At 39.8% G+C, this 25245-nt stretch overlaps 2 protein-coding genes across 9 annotated transcripts in view; one reads left to right on the top strand and one right to left on the bottom strand.

Annotated features, from left to right (window-relative positions):
- Positions 1–1860: 1860 nt before the first annotated feature.
- On the bottom strand, positions 1861–13614 carry RIOK3 (RIO kinase 3). 2 transcript variants are annotated; one of them, XM_065053318.1, is made up of 13 exons: positions 13383–13614; positions 12247–12368; positions 11272–11417; positions 11041–11145; positions 10393–10502; positions 9539–9682; positions 8525–8652; positions 7294–7479; positions 6644–6803; positions 5579–5659; positions 5403–5492; positions 4926–5033; positions 1861–3449 (listed from the first exon to the last, which is right to left on the bottom strand). In XM_065053318.1, the coding sequence occupies exons 1-13, from the start codon at positions 13581–13583 to the stop codon at positions 3348–3350; spliced, it is 1683 nt and encodes a 560-aa protein (XP_064909390.1). In that variant the 5' UTR covers positions 13584–13614; the 3' UTR covers positions 1861–3347. The 2 variants fall into 2 exon arrangements, with proteins under 2 accessions (XP_064909390.1, XP_005498430.1); XM_005498373.4 differs by lacking the exon at positions 13383–13614 and adding an exon at positions 12918–13178.
- Positions 13615–16890: 3276 nt separating this feature from the next.
- Positions 16891–25245, top strand: part of TMEM241 (transmembrane protein 241) — an 88212-nt gene continuing 79857 nt past the window's right edge. For 5 of the 7 annotated variants that reach the window (XR_010470504.1, XM_065053323.1, XM_065053321.1 and 2 more), the window contains exons 1-3: positions 16891–17055; positions 19146–19192; positions 21702–21779. Coding sequence is in view for 6 of the 7 variants with exons in the window: in XM_065053323.1 (XP_064909395.1) it covers positions 16984–17055; positions 19146–19192; positions 21702–21779 (197 nt within the window). In the remaining variant the exon portion in view is untranslated. The remainder of the gene's footprint in view (positions 17056–19145; positions 19193–21701; positions 21780–25245) is intronic. The other 2 variants (XM_065053325.1, XM_065053326.1) reach the window with 2 other exon arrangements.

Below are 25245 nucleotides of genomic sequence, written 5' to 3'. Positions count from 1 at the left end.
TTCTCAATTAAAAGAAACAAAACAATAACACGCAAAAAACTTTAAGTGGAGGGAGAAAGCAACTATTTCAGTGCTCTGCCTTAACTTGCTCTTTGCTGCATCAGGACTGAAAGGCAGCTGCTCTTGATTATTGATACTGGTTTTGTGCATGAAGCTGCTTTTTAGTGGCTATGGTTATAAAATAGTTCGGAAAGGGAAATTAAACTCATACTCTGCAAATAGTCCTTATTTCAGTAATAATATTAATAAAGCATTATTGAAGTTAAAGTCTGGGTTGCTTCTCAGCATTTACGCTTATTTGTGTTTTAGTTTGAGCAATGAACTAGGAAAGTTATGGGGGTTTTTTGTTGATGATGCACTGGCTAATGCCTGAGTTCACTAGTTGCAAAACCTACAGTATAATTTGGAAATTGTGTGAGAACATGATCAATTGCGTATTTGCTTATTTGCTATCAGGTTCAGAAAGGGAAATAGAAGAAATAAAAATATGGGAGGGGAAAGGAAAGGGGAAGCGATACCAAAGATACCAAATTACAAGTCTTCAGATTAGACCAGAGTGACACAACTTAGTACAGGAGAAAGACAAATTCAATTACCAGATACTAACACAGTATCACACAAACATCTGCTTGCTGACTTGTGACTCAGTCCAACTTCAATAATTTCACATCAGACTAGAGAAACTCAAGTCACAAGTAGGAATTGCAACAAGCTATTTGTTCTGCAGAACAGAAGCCCCATGTGTGACCGAACAATTCTATGTTAGCTAGAAAGAGCAAGTATTTCCAGAGTGATTAGAGTACCTTAAAGTTTGTAAGTTTTTACAAAATAAAAAGTTAATTGCATGTTAGCCAAAAGTTTAATTAATCCAAGGTCAAAATTTAAGAAATTCTACTGATGTTATGTTTAACCTTCTATGACTTCCCTACAGGACAGCAAGTACTTCCCGTAATTGCAAAAGGAATATTAAGATAGTAGAAAACCAAGGTATGAGAGGGGGAGGGGGGAAATCAGCAAAATATATGAAGACACAACTTGAAACTATCGTGATAGTTTTAGAATAGGCCATTAGAATAACCCTAATGTCAGAAAAGTGAACGGCTTAGTTAACAATGAAAAATCTGTATTTACTTTAAATCATTCTATTTGGTTAACAATGGACTTTGAAATAAAAGGTTCTAGGATTAAGAACACACTAACATTAGCAACTTTTTCCTTGTTTTCAGCAACTTGATGAAGTTCCTAGATGTTTTAAAATCTCAAAAACAAATTCCCTAGCCAGTTTTACTGCTGGAAGTGGAAAAATGTTTAGGCAATATAATCAGGCCCAGAAGCTTTATATCACAGACCATTGGTTGTTGGGGGGTTTTGCGTGTTTGTTTTTAAAATCTGTGCTAGGCATATTTTAGAAGGCAATTACAAATAACAGTAACAACTTAAGCTTCCATTCAAGCACAATGACAAAAGCAGGCTCCTCTGTTTCAGATGATGGCTCAAAACCCACCCCACTTCCCTTCTTTCTCCTCTCTCTTCCCGTCATTTAATGCAAATATCCTTAACAATCAACATCTTTCCTAGAGAAGTGCATTGTGAGGCATTAGCAACTGCTTTGAGATTTTTCCTGTAAGAAGTGGTAAAGTATCAAAACTTGTAAAAAGCCTGGAATAGGACTATGCTTTTCTTTTTAAAAGCCTTCTCCTCTGAACACTTTGAGGAAGATCGAGTTGTATTTGCTTTCACTCTTCCTGAAGGGGTTAGATAACTGTAGCAGCTCCTCCCTCTCAGTACCAAAGTCTGTGCTTTCCCCAATATCATTATTTTGGACAACTGTTTCACCAAGCAATTAGGAATAGACTTAAGTATCCAAAAGATGTCAGTTCCTTTATTTCAAAAGCAAGATGTAAATGCAAGATAATTGTCCCATTTAGAAAAGGGAAGAGGATCCAAATACTGGAATAAAACTGGCAAAAACATAGTTTGTTTACTGTTTACATAGTACCCACCAAAATAGTAATTTTTCTATTGTTACAGTGAACTAGGGTAGTCCTACCTTAACACTGCCTTAGTGCACTACTGAGAATCAATGAAGGCCTGTACAAAGCAAAGAACCACACAAGAATCCCACCACCTCTTAAGCTTTTACTTCACCACCAGTTTTCCAATTAAAAAAAATAATCACTTTCACAGCACACTGTGAGAATGTCACATGTAGCAACACTATATTCTGCTTGATAAAGAGCAGCATCAGAAACAGCAATCAGTTAAAAACAAGTTGATCAGAATTTCTGAATTCCAAACCATCCCACTACATCAGTGCATCTTTTAATGTGTTGTTTTGGAGAGAAACACTGCTGGATTTTTACAACTTCCTAAAATAAAAAGACTAACATTAAGAAGAAAAGCATGAGGAAAAAAAACAAAGATTTGAGTATTCTTTTTGCTCTTGTAAGCAAAAGCTTAATTTAAAAGTAACGATGATCAATAATTAGTTTTCATGGTCTATGATTATCTTCAGAGTACAAGTGTTTCATGCTTTACCCAGAATTTCAGTTATTATAATTTTTTGTTTGCACCTAGTTCTTGGAACCACTTGTTTATTAGGCATGAAGCTAACTGAACTTACTCTTTGTTATGCAGCTTGGATGCAGCTCTCGGGAATTCCTGGCATGTCACCAAGAAGTCCTCTGCTGGTTGGATTCAAATCTGTTTCTCATGTAATATCCAACTGTATTTACAGAGATAGTTAGAGCCACATTCTATGTGCTTCAAATTAAAAGGTCCAGACTCTTTCACATTTAAAGACATTGGTTTGTTAACAGTTTCATACGACTGCAGCACATAGTTTGGCTTTTCATTTTGCTCTTGGTGGAGAAGGATGAAAGGTTCACTGATATTGTGTCTATACACAATTTTTAGTTATTTTTTCAAGAAGCTGGGGGGGGCGGGGGGCAAGGAGACTTTCCTAGTATGGTTTCCCACTAAATACTTCAGATGATCTAGATAAATTTTTGTTTTTTTAAACTAAAACATATAAGCTCTGAATCATGCAAAATATGACTGCCTCAGCTACGTTAATCTAATGTAACTGGGCAACGGGTGAAGTTGTCAGACCATCCGAAGAGGTAGTGACAGTCCATTCTCACAGTGCCAGCCTGACGTGTGGGCTAAGTTAAAAAAAAAAGAAAACAAAACACTGAGGCATCACCGTATGCTCGCTGTGTTTTCCATTTTGGTGTTCCCAGCCAACCACTCTCTCTTGACATTGGCAGTTGACATTTACCACTGCACCATCATAGTTAGAAGCAGTAAATTTGTGTTTCATTTTGTTAGCAGCTATACACTCAGTGCTATTCATTATATATAGGTGGGTCTCCATCGCCTGAAAACACTGACAGTTTCTTTCCATGATTCTGCACGTGATCTTCATTCATCTTCTCCAAAGCTTCAATCTAGAGAGCCAAAAATAAATCCATGCTGAAATCATAAAACCACACTGGCACCAGTATGTTTCTACATGGTGTTAAGAGGTAGCTACAGATGACTGATAGGTATATACAATATCGATATTTCAGTTATTCAGTCACATGTATGGGGCAATACACTTTGGAAGTACAGCTTGAAACATCTCAGCAAATCAGTAAAATTAGAAGCACTCATTTATAGTTTCATGCTACATAACAGAAATGCATGACTTGCAGGCAGGACTGGATGATTCTTAAGACTACAGCTGTATTCCCCAAAAGTACAGAGATATCTCTTTCTCCAACTCTGAACACCTCTACTGTAACTCAGCCAATCCATCAGCATTGGAGAAATTCCAAGTAATACTAAAAAAACAAACCAAATGCAACCATTTTTACTGGTGAAAGTTGAAGAGAGTTATACTTCAATGTTTTGTGCAATCAAAATAACACAGTACAGTAGCTTATTTTGATCTTCAGATTGTTACGTTTATATTACTTCCTCTGATACTTCGGGGAGATAATTTTAGTTACTAGCAACTAAAGTCAAAGCCTGAAGTTTAAGGATGGGCTGCTCAAATTCACTTCAATCTAAACAGCAGTGCAAGTCTTTCCCATAAAACTTATAAGCACAAAGGATGTTATAAAACAGTACCCCTCCACTCCCCACCTCAACGCTCATAACACAGTCAGTGAGGGAATTGTTTTTTGCTTGATTAACTGATACATAAGGATCATGGAACAGTGACATTGTGTTCCCTTTTATCCCTTCCTCACTTTGAGGACCTACCCCAAGAGGTAGCGAGTTTCAAGCTCCCACAAGCTACATGCTGGACAAGCATAAACCTACACTGTCATTAGGAATGAAATAGCTAGAGTTGCCAAGTTGCCCCTACTTTAATTAGTAAATATGGATTATATCTATCTGATATCAGGATGTACACCTTGAGAAGTTACAGCCAAAATTTGAAAATTAAAAGTCAAAGGTGACCAAAGATTCCTAGTCTGTATTTACACTAGCATGATTTTAGGCTTGAGAATTGAAAATGTGAGCTACAACTTTCAGTTCAAGTACCTTAAAATCTAAAACATTAAAAATAAGCAGTAGAACAATTTTTAACCTAGCTTTCCTTTCCCTACACAACCTTTAACATATGTAAGGAAAGACAACAAAGGTAGCTTTTAAACTAAAACAGATCACTAAATTTTCCTTAAGGGTGAAAGAAGCAATTACATGCAACATGAAGCCTTTTATACTTGGGAGCAGGAAAGGTGGTGGAGAGGTCTGTTAATCCGACTTTCTGAAAATGTTCTTACTAGGTTGAAATAATCAAGTTTTGAAAGAGAATGATTGCTGAAACACACACACACACACACTAATTGTACAAGCTACACAGGCACAGTTAAGGTATTACAACAGCTACTATAGCTAACCAAATTAAAATGTTAGACACAAAGATATACCTCTGCTTGGAAGTCTACTTCATTGTCAGCTGTAATGTTTAAACCTGAGACAGCATTGAAGAGTTCACGCTCATTAAGTGCTTCTGCCACACCTGCCTTCTGGAAGAACTAGTCAATATAAAAAGTACACATTAAACACTACTACACAAACCAAAATATTCTGTTTCCTTCCCCAAATTACAATTAAAATATTTAGTTAAAATGATTTTTTTTGCTTTTGTTGACCTACAGATAAAAATAACTGAAAGAAGATTTAAGTTTCCGTGGTACTATTTCATTCTTCCACATTTTTTTTTGCTTTTGGAGAACACCATCAGTAGAGACAATATGCAAGAGTAATCATATGCATATATACATGTGGTGGTGATTGTTTTGTTACGGAGTTGATTGGTTGGTTGGTTGATTTTTAGTTAGCTCTGAATTTTATTTTTGAGAACACTCAGTATAACAGAAGACTGTCAGATGAAGAGGTCTTACCTGTGCAACATTCCTACAGTCTCTGAACAAAAACTCAAGTCCATGAGGATGGGTTGGCTCCACAGACTGACTGACATCAATAAGCCAGACCTGTAGTCACAGAGACAACGATTCACTTTGGTTTAATGTTTCACATTAGATGAAGCCTTTCCTTTCCACATTAAGAACATGCTCACCTTCCCATCATGCCAAAGCATGTTGTATTCACTCAAATCTGCATGGACTAGGTTGCACTCCTTATACAACTGCTGCATCATCTGCAAGGAACCAGATGAATGAATCAATGAAGTCTGCTATACTCCAAATAAATATTGTTTGCATGACTACAACAAAACAAAGCCTTTCCCCAATCACCCACCCAATTTACACCATTTTTTTCCAAGTCTTCAATAACGTTTAATACAGGGAATCAAATTTTTGGTAAACTGTCAGCAAACTACGCTTTTATCATTGAGCTTAGCTTTGGCAAGTCAGAAGAATCAGTCACGCAAACTCATTTCAGCTTTGCCAACCAGTCCAAGTGCAGGAGACGGATAAACACGTTCTCTAAATATACCTGTAATTCTCATCCCTGTCACATAGGACAGAAGTTGCACAGTTTTAGGTACTGAACCCTAACTAGTATGCAAGTTCACTTAAAACACAGTTGTGTTGCTTCACTGGTCTCAAGATTTGAGACAGACAATTCATATTATCAAGCTGCTGGGTTGGTTGGTTTTAATGTCTATAACGTCATAGTCAGTAGACAACGGGTACACGTTTGAACCAATTACGGCAGATAACAGGGAATTAAGGTATCCACCATGCAATATTCTAATTCAATCTCTGATTTCTAATTAGGCTAAAGAGAGGGGGCTGAGGAGGGGGTCATGCTTATACATTGTAAATTAATTATTCAGGAAGCCCAGAAGACTTCAGAGAACTTTCTAAAGCACATACGCTTCTATAAAAGGGCAACTGCTTGCTCATAACTCCTCTGCTGCTAATTTGCTGTTTGTCATCAAGTTCCAGAATGTTTTCCACTCCAGATTAAGTTTTGTTTTTTTTTTTTTTTTTGTGTGCATAATTTCTTATTTATTCTAAGTCACACATTAAACAGCAGGAAAAGAAGCCTTTGGACTCCATATCTCGAAAGTGACGCAAGCATCCTGACAAGTAAATAAATGCTGATTTGTCCTTTAAGGTATTCCCCTAAAAGAAAACACAACCCAAAACTGGAGGAGAAATCAGCATTGTCTTACATTAAGAACCTGATAGTAAGCCTTTTTCATATCTTCACTATGAAGTGTTACATCCTTTAGTTTAGGAGCTGGGACTTGATCCTGGCCAATGAAAGACATAACCAAGACGTGTTTCTTAAGGATAACCACTTGAGGACAAGGAATTCCTGCATTTTGCATTCTGTGGATCAAAAAACAGATACTGATTAAGAAAAACAAAACAAAATCCCCCAAACCCTACAGTTCTAGTTCCTTCTTGCTCATTTCCAGTCTTACAGAGCTGTGTGTGAGAAACTTGATCCTGAGTCAAAAAGTTTTTGAAATAGACCAAATTGAAAACTGAATATATATATTTCACAGTATTTCACACTGGAAAATTCAGATCTTAAAATCAGAAGTGACTCTAAAAACGCTGACTAAAAACTGAACACTTTTACAGCTAGAGCCTGTTAACTTCATAGGCTTGTAAATTCTGCTTCCACATCAGTAAAGATGCATACAGTTCACTAACCTGTACAAAACCAGAGGCTTATTCAATCTCTGCCAGGTTGTATATTACTTAGCTTAAAAATCAAATCTAAACTTCTACCCAGAAGTAGTGTATCTTCCTTAAATGAAGAATAGGAAACCAACAGGCATTTGGTAAGAACAGCAGGTATTTTTGTCTTTACCTTGTTAAGTTATGCATTTCTTTCTCAGCCCACATACGAATAATCTTTCGTGGATTCAATTTACTGAAGCGGTCTTTAAATCTGTAGTCATCCTTAATGTATTTGTCACGGTTCTTGAATTCATTAAGAGTTGTTTTAAACACTTTGATGGCACATTCTGGAGGTATAACTTTATCTTCAGTTGCGCTTATTGTGGAAAAAGTCAAATGCATAACAAAGTTAAATATTCACATATTTACAAGCAAATGCATGGGCTTGTTTTTTTTATTTAAAATATTGCAAGATATAGTGATCTTTTTTCTATAAGAGAAGATCTGACTTTCTATCAAATTTGGAAGCCGATTCAAGTTAAATTTATACGAGGTCAATGATTAAGTATATATATGAGTGACTGGATCTTGGCCTTTTGATTATATGTTGCTTCTCACATAGGTTCCATCTCCCAGTTTGTTAATGTTTTACTTAAATATCATAGCTAATAACAGTTGGTACTTGGTTTAAGAAATTACAACTGAAAAAAAGGCTTGCATTAGAATAACGGTAGTTTCATGTTTTGTTAAGCACCACAAAAATACTGCCCATTGAACAACACTAAGCAAAAGAACACTCTTGAACATCATTCAAGCAAAGATTAAAAACAAACAAACAAAACAACTTATGGAGGTCCCTCTCAACATCTCTAAATAGATTATCTGGATTTGGATTTTATTAGTTCTTTCTTAACTTGCTTTAAACTAGTGGTGTTTCACTGCACTACAATCACTACTAACGTACTACAATCCTTCTAGCGTGGGAATGTTTAAAACTGGACTCTCGCAAGACTTGCAAAGTGAACAGCATTGCTACACTGTTCTCAGGGTAACCCAAAATTAACAAACAGCACCTCCACTGAGCTGCACAGATGGAGCCAATAATACAGTGATCTGTATGGAAAGACAATTTTCAGGTAGCCTAAGATAATCATGCCAGATCTGCAGCACAAGACAGGTCAGTGGAAAGAGCTCCTCAAAATCTCAAGTCTTCTTTTTTTTGTAAAAGGAATACACATTTTTCCACAGAAAGCTATAGTGGATTTGTCCCTGTTCATTAAATGGTCTCCAAGGAGGAAAGTGGGGAATTTTTAACTTGATGGTTGGTATCATCTAGTTTAAATATTTTTGTGGTTTCTGCTTTTTAAACTATCTCTGGTATAATACTTAAAGCTACTGTCAGTAAGAAACAATATACTTACTTTCCCCCATATGCATGAAAAACAACCGATTCTTTTCCTGTGCTGACACAGCCTGTGATGGTCTCCAGCATCCCAGAATTGACCATTTTGTACATAAGTAAACGTGTTTTAGGATCCACTGCTTTCTCCTACAAGCAAGAAATGAACACTCAATTAATTAAAATAATTCTTTGCTTTACAGTGAATTTAGAGTATTTATATACTGTAAGTGTTCACCTAGGTGGAAAGACTAATGTATGAAGACCATTCTCTCAACTGATAGAGAAATAACAAAAAAAACCCAAACAAATGAAGCAAATCCAAACTACTCCAGCACTACCATCTTAAGATTTCATACTCTCAAGTACCTTATCAGCTACGTAGCAGACACAATATTTTACCAGTTCCGCATTAAGTACAGACTGTGACTCGAGAGCACTTTCTATAGTGTTTTCAAGAAGTCTTTGCAAATCTTGAATAAAAATATTCCATATATTACATCCCTTTTTTATCAGTAACAGTAAAATAAAAAATGAAACACCCAAATTTGAAGAAGTCCACAGCAGGAATCACCAGAGGCTCTGCTCTAAACTCACCCACAAAGCATATCAACTGACTTCCTGAACTATTAAGTCAGAGGTTTACTTGGTCACATAATCTTCCTAAAACTTGCTACGAAGACAGATATTTGGAGTCACATGATTCAGCTGCAGAGTATTAGTCCTCTGGATTGTTTCTAATAAATAATTTCTGGGTCATTTATTCATTGTAGCTGATTAAGAGAAGTTTAGAAAGACAAAGGGAAAAAAATTGAAGCTGCTTGCTCTTATTTTTATATAGCACTCACAATAATGCAGCTCAAATAAAGACAGCCTTTTTCTCGTAGGAGTTGGCTGATACCATCTCCTTCAGCAACATAAACATAATATCATTTAACTGTTTTACTAAAAATCAAATGTTTCCAGGAATTACCAAACAGTGTTCAGCTGTTACACAAGATAAAAAGTATATAGAGAGACTCTGTTAAAAACATACAGCAGTGGAGTGCTCCTTCTTTTCATGAAGCCTTGCACTTCGACGTTCCTCAGAGTACGCATGCTGCTTTAAGGCATTGAAGACTTGATTTGACAGCTTTAAGTCCATTCCAATTCCATCCCCAACTTGGAATTCAGGTGCAAACTACAAATAGAAATAACAGAAGTTTAAGCATTGTTACTAGCAGACACCAAAAGTTGGCACAAACAGAAATTTCTCTTTCTGATTTGTAAAAACCTATATGTAGAGTAGGACCTATGTGAAACCCACTTCATGTAATGTTGCTATTACATTAAAAAACATATTGCTGTAAGCTGAGAACTCTAAGTTCTGCCCAAATTGATCTGAGATTACCTAATATCCTGTAAAATAGCACTTGCAGCATTTCCTTATTTGCAGAAGTTGTACCCGTTACATTAAAGTAAGCAGAAGGTATGTACTATGGATAAACAGACTGAAAAGCAGAAAGTCAAACAATCGACTGAAAATAAGTTACTTGGCTCATCAGGCAAAATTAATTAAAAAAAACAGGCTACATGACAGTTATGCTTTTCAAAAATAGCCTTGTTTTTTTATTTGCCTGTGTACCAAACTTGCTGATAGTTTTGTTTTGCCAAAACAGCTCTGTGCAAATTCTTGAATCGCAGCCATTAACGAACTATTATTAAACAAAAAACCTGCACAACTCAAACAGCCAATTTAAGTAACTAATCCAGGCACTGCATTGCTTTCATCCAACTGAAAAAAATAAAAATAAAATCTGCACTGTACACCGTAGCACAGATGGACAAACATTATTTCTTTGGTTGAGTTACAGCATTCCAGTTTTACACACAAAACAAGTTTTCACTTACATTTTCCATGCGAGCAGTGTTCTTTCTTCCACATACCACTTCATCATGCTTAGTAGTGATGTCTTTTCCTTTTCCTATGAAGCCCTTTCTTGGTGTAGTAGTAGGTTTATCTGCCAACAGTGAGAAAAATAAATCAACTTCACATCTAAACAAACCTAAGTAATGCTCATAAAGGTTCCACAATGCCCACAAACAAATGTAACGTAATTTCACTTATTAAACAAAATAAAATACTTCAATTGTATGATCTTAATGCAGTCTTCTTTTATTCTAAACATGACAACTTCTTTTGCTATGTTATAACTTAATTCTTTGTCTTCTCTGATGTGTCAGACACACTTTTGATGTTTTGAAAACAGAAATATTCAATGTAATATGCAGATGCTCCTAGACAAATGTAGACGACAGACAGGCATATCCCACAATACTTTCAATGTACAGTAGTTATTTTACCAGATTAAGCCACTGAGGCAAATACACTGACAGACAGAAGCCTGAAGTTACCCGCCCAACTTCCTTCATAACACCTCCCAATTACGTGACCTGATTTTACATACAACTGGTAGGTCTCCCTACATTCAAGAAAAACTAATGTCATTCTTAGGTCTATCATCTGAAGAAATTGTATTGTTTAAAACTGCCACATACCTGCTCTGTAAGGATCATGACGGGTATCCTGCCAATCAACCTCATCCTCTGAGCTGTCACTGTCATAGGGATGTACCTTCCGATAATTTTCAAAGGATATGGAGACTTGAGAAACAAAACAAACAAGCATGTCTGATTACCAGGGATTTGCTACTTCCTCACAACTCCATTAACTTAAGCAGAGTGCCAAGGATATCTCCAAAGCAAAAATATCTCTTCTGATGAGGGTACCTTTGCTATCTCCATTGATCTTCTTCTCTTCACGCCGAAGCTGTGCATCGTATTCCCTGTCAAATTCCATCTGCAGCATCTGAGCTAGCATTAGGTCACTAGAAGTGTCAATATTTTCTCCTGTAATAAACGGTCCTTCAGCAACACTATGTAAAATGAAACCAGAAATTTAAAAAATTAAACACTTTATACCATTTCACTCTATACAAAAGACATCATGCAGAGCGGCATAGAAACTAATGGATCTCAACTGTCTGACCCCCCTCCAAGCCAACACTAAATATTAATAGAGCATGACTATACTTCTCTTTGCCAGTCCTTTGCAATGCAAATATTACTTAAACTTTTACTTGTTTACTATTCTGTAAGAGGCATTAGGCTCTATTTTTAAGATACTCTTCATGAAAGAGTATCTTAAAAGTAGGTATACCTATGTTTATATCTTTTTATAACCAAATAAAAACATTTTTTTTAAAAAAGAAATAACAATAAAATCAAAAACAGTATTGCTTTGCTGTGCTTCATAGAAAAGACGACAAGCAAAATTTGTATGAGTTTTGAACTAGTAAGCTCTTGGCCTATGTTTAGAGCTTCCAAGTGTTAGAGGGATATGGGTGACACACCTGACAGTTCTCAAAACAACACTGTACACTGCTAACAAGAATCTCTAAAAGGGAAGAAAAAACACATTTGTGACGTTTCTCAAAAGATCGCTTACAGACTTGCTTAAAGCACCCAAAACAACATGCAGAAAATATGAAGAAAGAAGACTATCTTCTCTGTCATCCTTACTAAGGAAGAGTTTTAACTGGCAAAGCCATCTTCACTGAAAAAGACCTGAAGAAGAAGAGTCAGGAGAAAATAGGCAAAGCATTTACTACATGACTACACATTAAGTACACTGTAAGAAAATACACAAGAGATAAAAGATGGCTTCAAATCTATGAAGATCACTAATCCAGGATTTAAACTTACGCAACCACTTCAGGAAAAGCAGCATTTTCTTCTTCTAGCTGTAGCTCTTTTGCCAGCTGTTCGCTCATCACATCAGCAAGGGAACATGACATTGATGTTGCGTTATGGGCTCCCCATGGACACTGTAAATAAATGTTTCATTCAAGTCAGCAAGAAATGCAGTAACAACACAATAATCAGGATAATTGGCTCTAAATTACACTCATGTAATCTTATAAGAGCTTGTCTTCTACAGATATTTAGGGAAAGATGATGAACTAAAGTACAGAAAATACCTCAAGGAGTAGTTTCATAAACTCAATAAGAGAACTGTGATTGAAAGGATGTTGATGGTTACTTACTACTGGGGAGAAAGAGAGTCACTTTATCAGTGCCAGTACCCTCTGAAGAGAGGGGCAAAGCCTTCCCAGTAAGCTCGCTTACAAGTATATGCAGAATCTGTGTAATACTTCTCAGAACAACACAACACTAATGGCTTAGGCACGGCTTTCTCCCCTGTTTTTAGAGCCCTGAAAGGACAGCTGTCATAAACACCCCTTCAAAAACACAGGACACACACACTTTGTGTGGAAAGATGGGGGTTGGGGAATGATGAATCCAGCCCAGTTGTGACTCACTGCCTACTGCCTTGATAACCACACTGACTTGGATCCAGTTCCCTGCTCACCCACCGAGCCTGGAGACAAGCGGCTCGTTTATCGGTGCGTGACAGCAGCTCTCTCCACCAAGATAACTGCGAGCGGCAGCGAACCCCACCGTCCCGGCCAGCGCAGCTCACTGCCCACTTCGGCAGCGCAGCCAAGTGCTCGGCTAGCCAAATCACTGTGACCCCTCGCTGTGCTGACACCGCTTCACGGCGGCCTCTGGAACCCCCCGCCTGCCGGGAGTGGGAGTAGAACAGCCGCCTAGCGGCGCTACCTCCGGGCCTGCCCCCTGGCCCCAGCGGAACTGGGCCAGAGGCGGCGCCCGAGCCGCAGCAGCCCCGTCCTCCCCCACCCCCGAGGAGCCAAGCCAGCGCCGGCCGCACCTCCACGGCCCCGGAGGGTCCAAGTGCCGGGGGGAGCCAGGCACAGCCCCAGAGCCGCCGCCAAGGCCTGGCAGCGCCCAGCCGGCCGCTGCGCCCGGGCCCCTCTCACCTTGCTCTGCCAGGCGGGGCCCGGCCCGGCGTCGGGAGCGGCGGCGACTTCTACCGAATCCATCTGTGCATACAAGGGCGGGCAGGCGGGCAGCACGGCGACAGCGGGGACTTCTCTCAGGACAGCGACGCTCGGAATGCGAAACCTTCCGGGTTCTCCCCTCTTCTCTCTTTTACCGTCACCTGCCGTCAGGCTCCCCATTGGCCAGCTCGGGGCTTCGCCCGCCTTTCCGGTGATGTCACCGGGGCGGCCGTGGGGTCCCCGGTGGAGCCCGAAGCCCTTCGGGGCCGCCCGGGTGCTGAGGCGGTGGGCTGGGGGGGCCGGCAGCTGGGGGCAGCGCTGGGGGCAGCGCTGGGTGCCCGGGCGGGGGCAGCCGGGCCGCCGGGGAACTGTGCTGACAGAAAAACAACCGGGATGACATCACTAGCTAACCTCTTTTTGGCGAGTTTTACACGGACTGTGTGTCCACTTGTACGCAAGCTCTCCGGGAAGGCTTTGCCCCTCTCTCCACGGGGTACTGGCAAACCGACCCTTTCTTTCCACCCGTTAGTAGGTGACCGGCAACATCCTTTCAATCAGAGTTTGCCTTACAGAGTTTATTAAACTACTTCTTGAGCTATTTTCGGTACTTCATTTCATCATCCTTCCCGAAGTATCTGTAGACGACAAGCTCTTATAAGGTTACATTAGCTTATTTTAGAGTGTTATTCTAATTATCCTGATTATTGTGTTGCCACTGCATCTCTTGCTGACTAGAATAAAATGTTTATTCAGAGGCAATGTTTACTTTTATCTAAGGAAGTAAGGAAGGGAAGGGGAAAAAAAATATAAGTGAACAAATTAATTTGATCCTCATCCCATGACTCACTACAAATACAAAATTAAATACTTCATATGTTATCTGGCACCTGTTACACCTCAATTGTTTATGTAATGCTTACCTGGAAATAAAATGCTCTGTTTCCAGGACAGGGCTGACTGGATGGTGTTTTGCTACAATACAGTCGCTGTCTGACATCTGCTTGAGCAAGTTTCCCACCAGGAAGGAAGTAATGCCCAGAAACCTCCTCGGACCCAGCTCACCACCAGTTGTCAGCGCTATCTGCAAATGTCCAACACTGTGCCGTTGCTGCCACTGACGATAACCAGAAAAGCAGCTGAACCAAGCCAGCTGGCTCCCGAGCAGGAGGGGTGGTAAGGGGTCATACAGCCCCTGCAGCATCCCCCAGCCCTGTTACACATCAAGCAAAGCCCATGCTGCCAGGGCAGGCCCAGCAAAAGCCACTCTCGTCAACTCTTGGGCACGCAAGAAGTTCATCTATTTTGTCCTTAACAACCTACAATGATGTAAGACGTTACAGTCTCCCAGGACAATCTGTTCCAGCATTCGTTACTGCAGCAAGTCCACAGCTGAAGGTTTGGGAGAGGGTTGTAGTGCACAACCCGCAGGCACAACACAGGCGTGTGCCACGGAGGTATTGGGATGGCTTTGTCTGGTGATGCAGTACCAGTGTGGTTCTTATCCTCTCTGCCCTTAGCCCTGGAGGAAAGAGATTATTTTTATTCCCTTTGCAGCCACTTTTTGGGGCATGAAGATTGCTTCTGTGCCCTCTTCTAGCTTCTTTGGCTAAATTTATCAGTTTTATAAATGCACGGAATGTCAAAGTAATGTCCTGTTGCCCTGAGAAAATCATTACTGTAGCACGGCTGTAGAAGCACTGATTATGAAAACGGGTTTTGGTAGTTTTTGATTCAAAAAGGCATTAGCAAAGACTTAATATTCCTGTGTCATTTTATTTATTTTTAAATTTTCAGAAATATGTCTTCTGTATGAGTCTCTTAAATATTACCTGATTAAACCTTGGTCCCATGACCTCTTACACAAGGATCTAGTTTTCCACTGAATTATATTATGAATAAATGTTCTATAAAATGACATATAAACAAAATAATTTGCCGTACATTCACATCTCCTAATAAAAATTGTTTAAAATCTAGATAGAGCAGAAACCTCCCTTCATATCACTCAAAATAATTCCAAAGCTGCATAGCAATTACTCAATATGTAATTCAAGTTAGTCATGATCGTGATAAACAACATTGGCAGAAATTTATATCTTCATACTTAATCCCTCACTGTCAGTGGCTTACAAGAATTCAAACCTGCCTCTGAATTTTGCTGTAGGAAGATACATCATCTTTGCCTGAGTCTCTGACTTACAGTAGGAAATACTGTAAGAAACACAGAGTAATATCACTGTAGTATTTTGCATGACAATGATACTCCACTAAAATAAAAATTCAAAAGTATTCTTATCACATGCTTACATTAGTTTTTGTAGATACCTGCAAACTTCTCTTATTATTTTTTGAAGCTTCACAGGCTGAATTTTGGCACAATGTAAGGTATACCTTTGTTGCAAAATACACATTTGACATGCTTACATAAACGTATGCTCTGCAAAGTGTAAATGCTGTGTCACACACTCTGCCCTCTCTATCACATCCATTTTTGTGGCATGTCAGTGATCTTTGTAGGCCCGGAGGGACTAAACCTTTCAGCACTGGAAATCTAAACACAGGGTGCACGGAGGGAGCCCTGTATTTGCATTACCTCAGCAAAGTCGAGGTGGGGCCTGCAGAGATAGGGCCTTGCCAATACCAGATCTGGGAAGAATGAGGTTTACCTAGGTCATAATAAAAGAACGCCCAGCGATCGTGACTAGGTAGGGCATGTCTTTCGCTGCTTCTCTACCTGCCTGGGCTATTTCTAGCTTACACATTGCTGATGAATCACAGAATCATAGAATAATTTGGGTTGGAAGGGACCTTCAAAGGTCAGCTAGTCCAACCCCCCTGCAATGAGCAGGGACATCTTCAACCAGGTCAAGTTGCTCAGAGTCCCGTCCAGCCTGGGCTGGAATGTCTCCAGGGATGGGGCATCTACCGCCTCTCTGGGCAACCTGTGCCAGTGTTTCACCACCCTCAGTGTAAAAAATTTCTTCCTTATACCTAGCCTACATCTCTCCTTTTTCAGTTTAAAACCATCACCCCTTGCCCTATGGTAACAGGCTAAAAACTCTGTCCCCATCTTTCTTATAGGCCCCTTTTAAGTACTGAAAGGCGGCAATAATGTCTCCCCGGAGCCTTCTCCAGGCTGAACAATCCCAACTCTCTCAGCCTGTCCTCACAGCAGAGGTGTTCCAGCCTTCTGATCATTTTTGTGACCTCCTCTGGCCCCTCCCCAACAGGTCCATGTCTTTCCTGAGGACTCCAGCAGAGCTGGACGCAGCACTCCAGGTGGGGTCTCACCGGAGCAGAATCACCTCCCCCGGCCTGCTGGCCACGCTGCTTTTGATGCCACCCAGGCTTTCTGGGCTGTGAGCGCACATTGCCGGCTCACATCCAGCTCCATACTCATCGATAACCCCCACCGCTCTCCCCGGGTCTGCCGGCACCGCTGCCAGGCGGCGGTTCCAGCGGCCCTTTAAGGAGGCGGCGCCAGCCGGTGCCCATTGGGGCGGCCGCGGTGCTACGTGTCGCCGCCATGGCCGCCGCCCGCCGGGCCCGCGCAGCGCGGCGCTGGCGGCGGCGCTGACAGATGTATTTGAAGCGGCCGGCGGGCGGGCTCGCCTTCTGCCTCTTCTACCTGGCCTCCTGCTTTACCAACAAGGTGAGGGCGGGCGCGGAGGGGCCGGGCGAGGCGGAGGGAGATGCCGGGGGTGATGGGGAGTTGATCCGCTGTAGCGAGAGCGGGGCGTGAGCAGGGACCCGGGAGGAGAAGGAGGAGAAAGAGGAGGAATGGTGTCCCTGCTCGTCCTGCCCTGCTCAGGGGGAGCCGGCGGGTCAGGGCTACCCCACCAGTGAAAAAAAAACAAAACAAAACACACCAAAACCCAACGAAACAAAAAAAAAAACAACCCCACCAAAACCAAACCTCTTGCGATTCAGCCCAAAGCCCGAGGGCTCCCCATCCCCGTGTGTGCTCGTAACTGGGAATATGTGTTAACTGGAACAAAAATACCAAGTATCCAAGGAAAAATGTGAAGTATTCACAGTGTTACAGCAGTAGTAATGCAAATACCCGGTTCCGTGGACCATTTGACAGTTTAATTAACGGGCAAATTAAGGACAAGAAGGCTATTTCCCACTGTGCAGCTCAGTTGCCTGTTGGTATTGCTGAAATGTCTAAGCAAAAGGAGAATTGGGCTGAAGATTGTGAATTGGGCCACATTGTGAATAAAGCTGTAGAGTTTAAACGTAATTTGAAGTTGTTGTGTTTGTGGGGTTTTTTTTCACTCTGAGAGAGGGAGATAGAGTAACCACTCCTTGCTATCTTATTTATCAGAGAGTGTGTCTGTGTTTCTGCTGCAGATTTCTAAAATAAATTATCTTTTTGAAGCAATTTGCATATAAGTCTCCTGAGGGAGACTTAGGAAAAAAGCATGATTTTGGAGGTGAAAACAAAATCTCAGCACTGGCCACTGGTTTCTGTTCCAAGGTGTACTTGCCATTAAGGATGCCCAGAAGCAGACTGAAGTCCAGGTTTGAAACAAAGTTTGTAGGGAGAGATAATGCATGTGATTTGACAGACAGCTGGGAGCAGGGATTACTTAAACAGAAAGGGGTGAGAAGAGCTGCCAGATTGCATCATACATTGGAAAAGGCACTTGGCTTCACTATACTTGAGTGGAAGTTGGAAGTACCTTGACATAGGGCCTCCATTTTCAAACCTGAATATAGGTTTTAGTGCAGTAAAAATAACCGGAATATAAACCTTTCAGTTGTTGCAGGTGGTATGTAAATGTAAACAGGGGTATAGGCATGTGCAGGTATATCCTCCTTATTTAAAACCCATGTGGCAGTTCTGATAAGCGTATGTGTAACATGACCTTTTGAGAATCAACATGCTCTGTATATTGATATCAGATTCTTAGTGACACCCCTCACACCTAAAAACTGGACCTTATAAAGTGCTCAGCACAGTTCCCTCTCTGTTCAAAGCTTTCGGCTTCTCCTTTTGCCATTGACAGCTTCTGCTGGCTTCTGGAAGGAATGGCAGGTACCTTTCCTCTGAGGAAGCTTCAATCATTCTTCTTTGCAGAAATAGTTGTTAGATCCCGAGATACATATTGAAAGGTGTATGTATTTCTGCCTTTTATTTGCGTATGTACATATATAGTGGGAGAGGACACTAGCATGCATACTTGCAGACCCTGACAAAGCATAATAAAGCAACAACACAGAGGCTTTGCTTTTTTTCCCCCATCATTTATTACATCTCCAAAGGGCTTTATGGACTGCTTAATGTTTTACACAAAATGCTGTGTGTACAGAATGTTAGGTCTGTAAGATGAATTAATCATTACATTAAGATTACAGGTCTTGATTCTGCCAAAGGTTGCCTCTGCTGTATGATATGATTTTAATTTACAAGTGCTTGCGTCTTTTTGTTGTTTCATCCTTTTCCCATTCAGTGCAATGCATGGAGTGTGCTCAGAAAGCGAATGAGCAATGCGGAAGGTAGCCTTCTCTCCATCGTTCAGTGTGTCCAGTCATGTGTGTCTGATAACTTCCACAGTGACCGGGGCAGCATCCAGCAGTTCTGGCTTGGAAAGAGAAATTACAATTTTTTGTAGTTGTCTCTTTAATTTTTCTTTATTTTGGTAGAAACTTTTTGTGTTTTGTTGCTCTCATGGTTGTTTGTTAATGTTAAAATGCTGTGGGTGTTTGATGTCCATTAATTTGGTATTTGTTTTCCAGTATGTCCTGTCTGTCCTGAATTTTACCTACCCTACCCTTTTTCAAGGGTAAGTACCATTTTAAGAATACAGTTGCTTGAAAAATGGCTTTAATCCGTAAGTGTCTTACTGTTCCATGCTGAAGCTAACTTTAGTACCTCTCGTTGTTACTGGCTTTTACAGTCTAGGGAACATACTTTATGAAGCCTTAGTAAAGCATTCATTAATGTGTCTGTTAATTTTTAAATGTCATAATGGTGGTGTAATTAAAATAAATAGCCTCCATAATTTCTCATTTTTCTGCAAGTCTTACGATTCAGCATAGAAAAGTAGTATAATACAGCCTTGCTTATTTGGAAATGGCACTCATGGATAATGTGCAGTTGCAGTGTATTATTTCACTGTGCTGATGAAAACCAACCTTAAACCCAGCTCAGGCACATACAGTTACTATGTTGCTTATCTTCATGCTTCGCCTTTGTTGTAGCTCTGCATCCCAAGTCATTGTCATATCTTAATGATCATAATGAGAAATTTAGTGTTTTGTCAAGTATCCATACATACCTTCAGTGCTGTTAATATTTTGAGAGACATTTAGTGAAAATCTGGCCTCTTAGAGTCAAGACTTCACCCATTTGTTCTTTTGAGATAATAGAAAATCCACAGACACTGGATATATTTAATTCCTTTACTATTGCTTGGCATGGTTTATATTTTTGCCTGACTTGCAGCCACAGAACTCTGATGATTTTAAGAATAACTGCTTTGGGAATCTCCATTTTCTTGAAGTGAACACAGCTCTATTAAGTATATGATGAATACTTTTTTAAGTCACATGGGGAAAGGGTTTTGAGTAATGTATGTAAAATACAAATGCAGTAAATCAACAGTAAAGAAGCATATTTCAGTGGCAAGTAACTGCCCTATGGCATCTGTGTTACCACAGTTACTTCCTTTTTCTGTTATTTGGAAATGCATCTCAGCATCTTAATCTTTTTCTGTAAGCTCTGGGTTTTAAAAGGTGACCTTTCCCTGAAAATTATTAAGTGGCTCAGATGCACTTTCCTTTAGACCTATGACAGATGAGCAAAGGAGGAAAAGAGTATTATACTCAGTTCACACTGTTATTGTTCATAGTCATTGGTTTTGTTCCCCAAGACTATATTTCATAGAGCTAAGCATCTGGAACTGTTACTAATTTCAACTTCTGTCCTTAAAACCTGAGACAAGTGGAAATTCTTTACAATAAAGTTGATGGGAATTAACCATTGGCTTGGAATAGGGTATCAAACATCAGGGGTACCTGGCTTTTGAGCTCTTGTATGCTCTTAATCTAAAAAAAGGTGAACTGTGATAATAGCATTGAATATTCATCATACCCATATGGACAATGAGCTCACCCTTCTCTGACACTGTCCAACTGTATGTAATGCTGCGTAGAGTATTTGTTTATTTGTCGATGTGTGAGAGAGATTTTTAAAACTTTCTTAACTGCATTGCAGTGAATGGGAATAATAAATAAAACTACTTCTCTAGCTGTTACAGATGTTACTGTGATTTAACACTGTAGTACAGTATCTCTGTCTGAACTGTGCTAGATGTTCAAGGATTTTCCCCTAAGGAACATGAAACACCTCTCTGAAAACCACTGTCTTAAGGAAGAAGGAAGCTAATAACTTATTTTAAAGCTTAAAAACTGTGTGCATCACTACTAGCTTTAAGTTATCTGCAAGCATTTCTAAGGCCTCACGTACTATGTCCATAATAGACTAAGGAATGCCTTTATGGTAGTATAAGTCAGTTAAGTCAGTGCAGAATGTGTGTAATTGTTACATACCTTGTCAGTGAGAAAACCACAGAATTGTGGTTTATGTGCAAGGTTATCTGGCTGTAAAGATGTTTTCTTTAGAGGCTTTGACTCAGAGGTTTATGCAGCATAATGGTGTTATTGTTGATGACACTTGATGCTTCCTATGCAAGTTGTAGCGTGGGGCAAGAAAGTGTTCTGAGTTTGAGGAAGTTTATGATCTAAACCCAGCACAAATAACCATGGGAAGTCACAGAGCTAACATTTGAAACTACTAGGACTACACATGTCATCCTTGGGGCTTATTATTTCAGCTGAAGCGATTCTTTGAATCCTGAAATATTGTTTATTTGTTCTAACAGTAACAGTTTATGTATAAAAATATATTAATCTCTTGTCACAAACCTTATCTCACTTGCATCTTCAGATCATCATGACTGTAGCATCACTATTATTATTGAAAACCTTATGTGGGAAGGGATGATAACATTTGGATTCAGTAACATGACTAAAGTAATTGTGGTAAATGGTAATTTACAAAGCATTTGAAACAAGAGGTGGGAGAACCAGACTATTAAAGAATTTGGAGGAAATTAAGGCCCACAAAAATTAAAGATTCAAAAAGGAATAAGGCATGCCTGGAAACCTAGAGAAATGGTAGATAACTAGAGTCATGAGTGTGCTGTGAGAAATTCTGTGGATTCTAAGGTCATGCTCCACATGGTTAAAAAGGATAAAGAATTAAGAGGTGCTGTTTTGTTTCTATTTCAGGTGGCAGACATTAGTGGGTGGACTTCTGCTTCATGTCTCTTGGAAGCTGGGCTGGGTGGAGATAAACTTGTGTTCAAGGTACTGTGGGGTTTTCAGTAGCTACTAAATGCTTATTTTCTGTAGCTGCATTATGACATAGTTATGTTGGTTGTGGAAGTTAGGAACTTGCTAAAATATAAGTCGGGGTGCGTGTATGCGTTCTGCTTCACAGGTGTAGGAGAGATCTTGTGGTTTGGTCTAGTGAACGTTCAGTGACGCATTCTTCAACTGATTACTAATATGAAGTGGATTCAGTTTAACTTTGGTAAGACAATCGAAAAAGCATAGCCATTCGTGAAAACTAAAAGGATAACTTATTCAACCATCTGTCCACATCTCTTCCCTGGAGTATTTTGTAGTATTATAAGAGAAACCTTAGTAACGTTAGTTAAGAGCATTGACACACCCTTCCCCAAAACCCCAGTGCAGTGAAGTCCACAAATGTCATCTGACTTTCCCTAAGAAATGTATCCTGTAAATGGGAATCACTCACCCTTGCCTAACTCCAGCATTTATAGCCACACAGCAAGAGCAGCCATTGCAGTGCAGGATTGGCATAATAATCAAACTCCAAATTAAAAGGTGCTTTGTAGACAAAGGTCACCTGCTTGAACTGAGTGTGACGGCAACTCAGAAGAGTCATCCAGCACACTGCAGTCTGCTCAGGTGGATCCATTCTGTGGTATGAAATGTGCCGTATCTGTTTTATTTTGCAAAATGTTATAATTTAGAAGACGTATGCCCACAGCAATTGTTGAATCTCCATCTCTGGAGATATTCAAAACTTTACTGGACAATGACCAGTGTAATGTGACTTGACTCAGAAGCTGGAGAGGATTGGACTGGGCGACTGCCAGAGTGCCCTTCTAATGTAACTTTTCTCAGTGATTCTGTATAAGTAAATGACAACTGATGAATTTTCCTTTTGGGTTTCAAACAGTTGTCTTGCAAAACTGAATCTCCTCATTTGGAATGAAATTCTGTTTGTATGTCAGAAGAACCAGGCTTAGTTCTGTTTTCATGTCCGTGCAAGTGACTGCATCACCACTGAAACTTTAGTCAAGTTGTAAATAGAAACAGAATTTAACTTCCTATCTTTTATCAACAGCATTGATAAAATAGGATATTGATGTAAAAGCTGTCATTGATATTGGTAGAGGCAGGATTTGGGTCCAAACCTTGCTTTAGTGACAGTTATTGATACATATACATTATTATAAAACATACATTGTTTATGCAGGCTTTGTCTTCACAGTACAGTCTAAAGGACAAAGGAATACAACCATCAATAATGTCCTTTTTACTTCAGCTTTTCATCACTAGATTATTACTTTTGCTTTAAATCGTGAAATTAAAGAAGTTGAATATTTTTTTCCAGCTTGGAAAAGATATTTTTATTTTTTCAAAACTCTGAAGACATTAAAGAAAATACTGGATAAGAACCATTTTCTGCTGTCAAAGGGGATGTTTTTATCTAAGAAAGGTTTAAGTGAAAAATAAGTTCATGTTTTGATTTCAAGCCACTAGATGTCAGCACACTATAGGAAAAGTGATGAAGATAAGTCATCAGAAACCTCATCATTAGTTCAGCTAATCCGGAATGCCTTTTCTAGAATAGACTGAATTAAATTACCAGAATGAATTGACATGTTTTGGCTATAATTCAGCCAGCTACTGGAGCATAAGTTTAAATCTGTCTGTCTTTAGAAGAAGAATTAAGCACGTGCTGTAATGCTTTGCTGAACTGGAGTTGGAGCGTGTATCTCCTGTAGTAAAACCAAAACAAAGCAAGCAAAAAACAAACCAAAGGACAAAAAAATGTCCCCAAGACAACCAAAAAACTCCCCAACAGATAAACAGAATATCTCAAAGCTTCTGTGTACCACTTCTACTCAAGCTGCTTCCCTCCTTCCATTTCCAAAGGTGATTTTTCTTTTTCTTTTGCTTTCTTTTTAGTTCTTGGTGTATGTTTGGGATATGTAAGAATACCGTATTTAGTCCCTGGTCTTGTCATGCTTCAAATAATAAACTGCCACCCATTTGTTTGTTTGTTTCCACAAAAATCTCAGTATCTCTGTCAAGTGGACTGATCTCATAGTCTTTCTGAGCCAGTTCAAGCTATCCCAAAGTGTCTCAGCAGAATGATTTTATTACATAGAGATCTTCACCTTTTTACTGAGGTCACGAATGCTAACTTCACGATAAAGACCAAACAAAAGCATTTTACCTAGAGTAACTTCTCTTAGGTTTTGTGGGTATCCTGCTTTTCATTTGCTTCCCCCAGTATTCCCAGTTGTGAGGGACTCTGTCACTGTCATTGTTGCTTCTAAGGTTTGAATGGTGACTGTCTGCAAAACTTGTATGCAAAGCAAGGGTTTGTATCCAAAGGCTTGTATCCAAAGCAAAGGAGGGCAGAGCAATATGTGCAGCATCTGCACAAAGCTTCTAGTGCTGAGATCTGCTGCCCAGCTTCTGCCTGTCCTGGTATGCACCATAAGTCCTGTGTGTTCTGGTTGATATTTGTCGTAGCACATGAGTTTTCCCAACAACTAAGCAGCAGCTTAGAGCAGGGGTGTCAAACTCATTGTCACGGGGGGCCACATCAGCCCATGTAGGAGTAGTTACAATTATTCAGTCCTAAAATTACATTTGGTCCTTTGAAGGCAACCGTGAGGCTGATGTGGCTCCCAGTGACAATGAGTTTTATACCCCAGGCTTAGAGCCTTGCTTAAACCAAAGCTCCAAAGTGTGGTTTAGGGGAAGCTACCCATTGACTGAAGCGGGCTTTGGATGTACCCTTAACCACCACAAACTCATCAGTTCTTTTATGTTGCTGAGCTTTCCTGTTTTGCCTGTATATCACTGTATTGCCAACATAAGAAGCTACTAATTGGTTTACACACAAGACAGATTGTTGGTGCTGACACATTACATCAAACATCCATGCATTCTTTTGCAGTCCTGAAACTTCCACTTGGCAGCATAAACTTCTACCCTTACATCATGGAAAAGGCATTTGAAGTCCTTTTCTATTGCACTTTGCAGTGTTGCATTTGGAATGAAGATCTATTTGGGATTCCTAGAATTTAATGGTGGGGAACATGAAAGAGTGACATTTTTATGTTCTAAACGAAAATTCGGTTTTCATTGTATGTTCCTTTCATCTTCCCAGCCCTCCTTTCTTTTCTCCCCTCCCCCCTTTCTTCCATTTGTTTCAGTTCCAATAGGATGGGGATATTTTTGTTGGTAAGGAGGTATGACAGTTTTACATCCTGATCTTGATGAAATTGCAGCTGAAGTCAATAACCTTAAAAGGAACAGTGTTTGTATAAAAAATGATGGTGGCTACCCCAAAAACCAGAGCAAATATTTCTGCCAGTGAGAGGATCTAAAGATTACTCTATTTTCCTTACCCTGGGTTTTTGATCAAGTCTCTTAGAAAATTATATATATAAAACAAAGAGAAAATGTGCGGGTTTGGTCTGTATTTACAGGAATATTTTGG

Source organism: Columba livia, chromosome 2 (genome assembly GCF_036013475.1).
Source record: "Columba livia isolate bColLiv1 breed racing homer chromosome 2, bColLiv1.pat.W.v2, whole genome shotgun sequence".
In the NCBI taxonomy this organism is placed as follows: domain Eukaryota; kingdom Metazoa; phylum Chordata; class Aves; order Columbiformes; family Columbidae; genus Columba; species Columba livia.
The sequence above is the reverse complement of the archived record's forward strand: the minus strand, read 5'-3'. Positions and strand labels throughout refer to the sequence as shown.